This window comes from Propithecus coquereli, unplaced genomic scaffold, assembly GCF_000956105.1.
Source record: "Propithecus coquereli isolate 6110/MARCELLA unplaced genomic scaffold, Pcoq_1.0 Scaffold23, whole genome shotgun sequence".
Classification (NCBI taxonomy): Eukaryota; Metazoa; Chordata; class Mammalia; order Primates; family Indriidae; genus Propithecus; species Propithecus coquereli.
This window is the reverse complement of record NW_012147841.1, coordinates 7,565,866-7,568,795: the sequence shown is the minus strand read 5'-3', so window position 1 is coordinate 7,568,795 and position 2,930 is coordinate 7,565,866. Positions and strand designations below refer to the sequence as shown.

Sequence of the window (2,930 nt, the reverse complement as noted above, 5' to 3'; positions counted from 1 at the left end):
TGGGGGTGGGGGTGGGGGAAGAATTGGAGATTCAGTTTGCTTTATCTGTCATAACTTCAGAAAATGGCTGCCTTGAACTTCTCATCATAGGTCAATGCTTCTTGTGAATATGGAGGTGGCATTACCTTGTGCGAGTCCCCTTACTGGTACTACTTGGAAGAGCTTTTCCCTGCCACTGTAATCAAAAGGTCTCTAGTTAAGGATTTTATTTCACTCTCTTCCTTGGATGTTTTTGGTACAGTGTCCTTGTTTCTTTTTCAAGGGCCGCTTGAAGATGCCATTGAAGATGAGGAAGAAGAGTGTCCGTCAGAGGAAACAGACATCATTTCAAAAGGAGACTTTCCATTGGAGGAAAGCTTCTCCACAGAATTTGGGCCTGAAAATCTGAGCTGTGAAGAAGTGGAATACTTTTGTAACAAAGGTAATCATTGATGGTCAGATGTAATATGTGAGTCCACTTAGATGATTTTGTAACGTTTTAAAAAATGTACAATAGGATGGAATCAAACTGCTCAGAGTGCTGACACGTAATTCAACGGTCTGAAAATATGTACAAAGTTTTTTAAACCTAAAATGTTATTTTGAGGGACAAAAGTAATTCCACTACTGTAACAAGTCATTTTTTATATTGAAGCAAACATTTTCGTGTTGATTGGCTAGCTAACTATGCACATTTTCATGTTATTGACCAATTAACTATAATACATTTAATGTTAATCATTTATTCATTTATTCTTTCAACAATTATTTATTGAATTTCAGTTGTTGGCAAGGCATTAAATTAGGCATTGAGTATAAACTCTGAATAGGGCAGAGAGAGGCCCTACCTAAGGTTCTGGATCACTCCTTTTGAAAATTGAATGCCTTAGGAGTTTGATGTTGACTTTCAACACTGAGGATGGAGCTTTCTGGATACTGTCGAATAAGAAAATGCACCTTCTTTCTTTAGTCTAGATCCTCTTTGACACATTAACATTTAACTCAAAAAGCACCTGAGACATATCTCAGCTTATTTCCAACCATGAATTGGAACGAGGTGGCCTCGCCAGTGACTGTGTCCTCACTGGACACATATACACATTTGTTTATATTTTCCATAAATCAGTTTAAAGTTTCTCTTGATTTTCTTTTATTTATTTATTTTTATTTGATTTTACTGTGGGTTTTCTGTCTCCTGTTGCACCAATGCACGGTTTCATAAGTGTTTGGGTCACTTCCTTGCTTTAGAACAGCTGCTTTTGCATAGGGCATGATTGGAAGTGTGTGCCTGTGAGTCTGTGTGTCTGTCTTAGTGTGTCTGCCTGTGTTTGTGTATGCACCATTTTTTATTCAGACTTGTGGTTCTTTTAGGCAAAATGAACTGACTTTTTTGTGTGTATTTGAATTTTTTGATCAGATTTCACAGTTTCAAATCAAGAATGTTGATATAGCTTATCAAAAAGCTACCAATACACATACTTGGGGGCCATGTATATATTTGATACATACTATTAAAAATTCCAGTATCACTTTCTCCTGTTGATGGTGTGTTGGAAACAAAAGATGTCATCCAGTTCCCATCCCTGTGGTCAGTAGAACCCAAGGCCTTAAAACTGTGGAAACAGAATGGCAGGACTAGTATCTAGACACACTGATGTTCAGGAAACCTCCTTAACCATGAACTCCCATATACCTCAAGATGGCCTTGTATCATGGTCCTTGTCTCCTACATCAGAGAGTTGGCTGAAAATCAAAAAAGTACAAACAGAATAGGCCTTCTTTCCCAATGCTGACTCAATTCAGGCCAAATTAATATTTTCCTTAGTTGTTCTAGATGTTGGAATCATTTCTTGATGTATCTATGGCAATAAATATAAGAGCTGGCTGGAGATGTAGAAGTTTTAAATTTATGTTTGAAGATATATTATTTCCTTTCCTTATCAGGAAATACACTCTTAGGTGCATTGTAGAGTACCTACCGTATGTTGCAGTATTGCAATAAAGAGAAGGAACTAAGAGTTAGTTCTTTTTGTTCTCATGGTTAAAAGAGCTAATGTATGGATTTTAGACATTTTTGTCAATTTAATTAATCTAGGGAGGCAGTAATGATAGGTATTATTAATATTACAAATATTTAAATTTTAGGAAGATCACTGGTTAAGGGCTATGTTTAATGAATGAATATAGAACTCCAAGTTTTAAGTTCACCTCCTGGAAGAAAATGGAATTATGGCAAATGTTTACATGATGACATAACTATCCTGTTAAGATGATAACCTCCATTTACACTAACCAGAGTCCTAACACATGAAAAATTATGATAGTCCTTTAGAAACTAAGAAAAAATATTGAATTACAATTATTATTAACATTATTCAGTAGATATTATTATTTGATGAACAGTTGGAAATTTTATTTTTTATTTTTTTCTTTCTTTTTTTTTATTTCAGGAAATTATGGGGGTACAAACATTTTGGTTACATGTTATGACTTTGCCACATCCCAACCCTGATTTGAGACACGCCCTCTCCCCACCTACAACGCTCACTGCATCCTTTAGTTGTGAGTTTACCCACTCCTAACCCACCTATCTCCAAAGAATATTATTACTGTGTGAGCACCTTAGTGTTGATCAGAAGATGCCAGTTTGATGGAGAGTACATGTGGTGCCTATTCTTCCATTCTTGTGATACCTCACTTTGGAGGATAGGCTCAAGTTCTATCCGGGAAAGTAAAAGAGGTACTAGATCACCATTGTTTCTTATAATTGAGTAGTATTCCATTGTATACATATACCATATTTTATTAATCCATTCATGGATTGACAGGCACTTGGGTTGTTTCCACATCTTTGCAATTGTGAATTGTGCTGCCATAAACATTCGAGTGCAGATGTCTTTATTATAGAATGACTTTTGTTCCTTTGGGTAGATGCCTAATAGTGGTATTGC

General features: G+C 35.9%; 1 protein-coding gene across 2 annotated transcripts in view; it reads left to right on the top strand.

Annotated features, from left to right (window-relative positions):
* Positions 1-2,930, top strand: part of ZFPM2 (zinc finger protein, FOG family member 2) — a 616,571-nt gene that overhangs the window by 131,689 nt on the left and 481,952 nt on the right. For both annotated transcript variants that reach the window (XM_012645307.1, XM_012645308.1), the window contains exon 2: positions 263-421. In XM_012645307.1, coding sequence (XP_012500761.1) covers positions 263-421 — 159 coding nt within the window. The remainder of the gene's footprint in view (positions 1-262; positions 422-2,930) is intronic.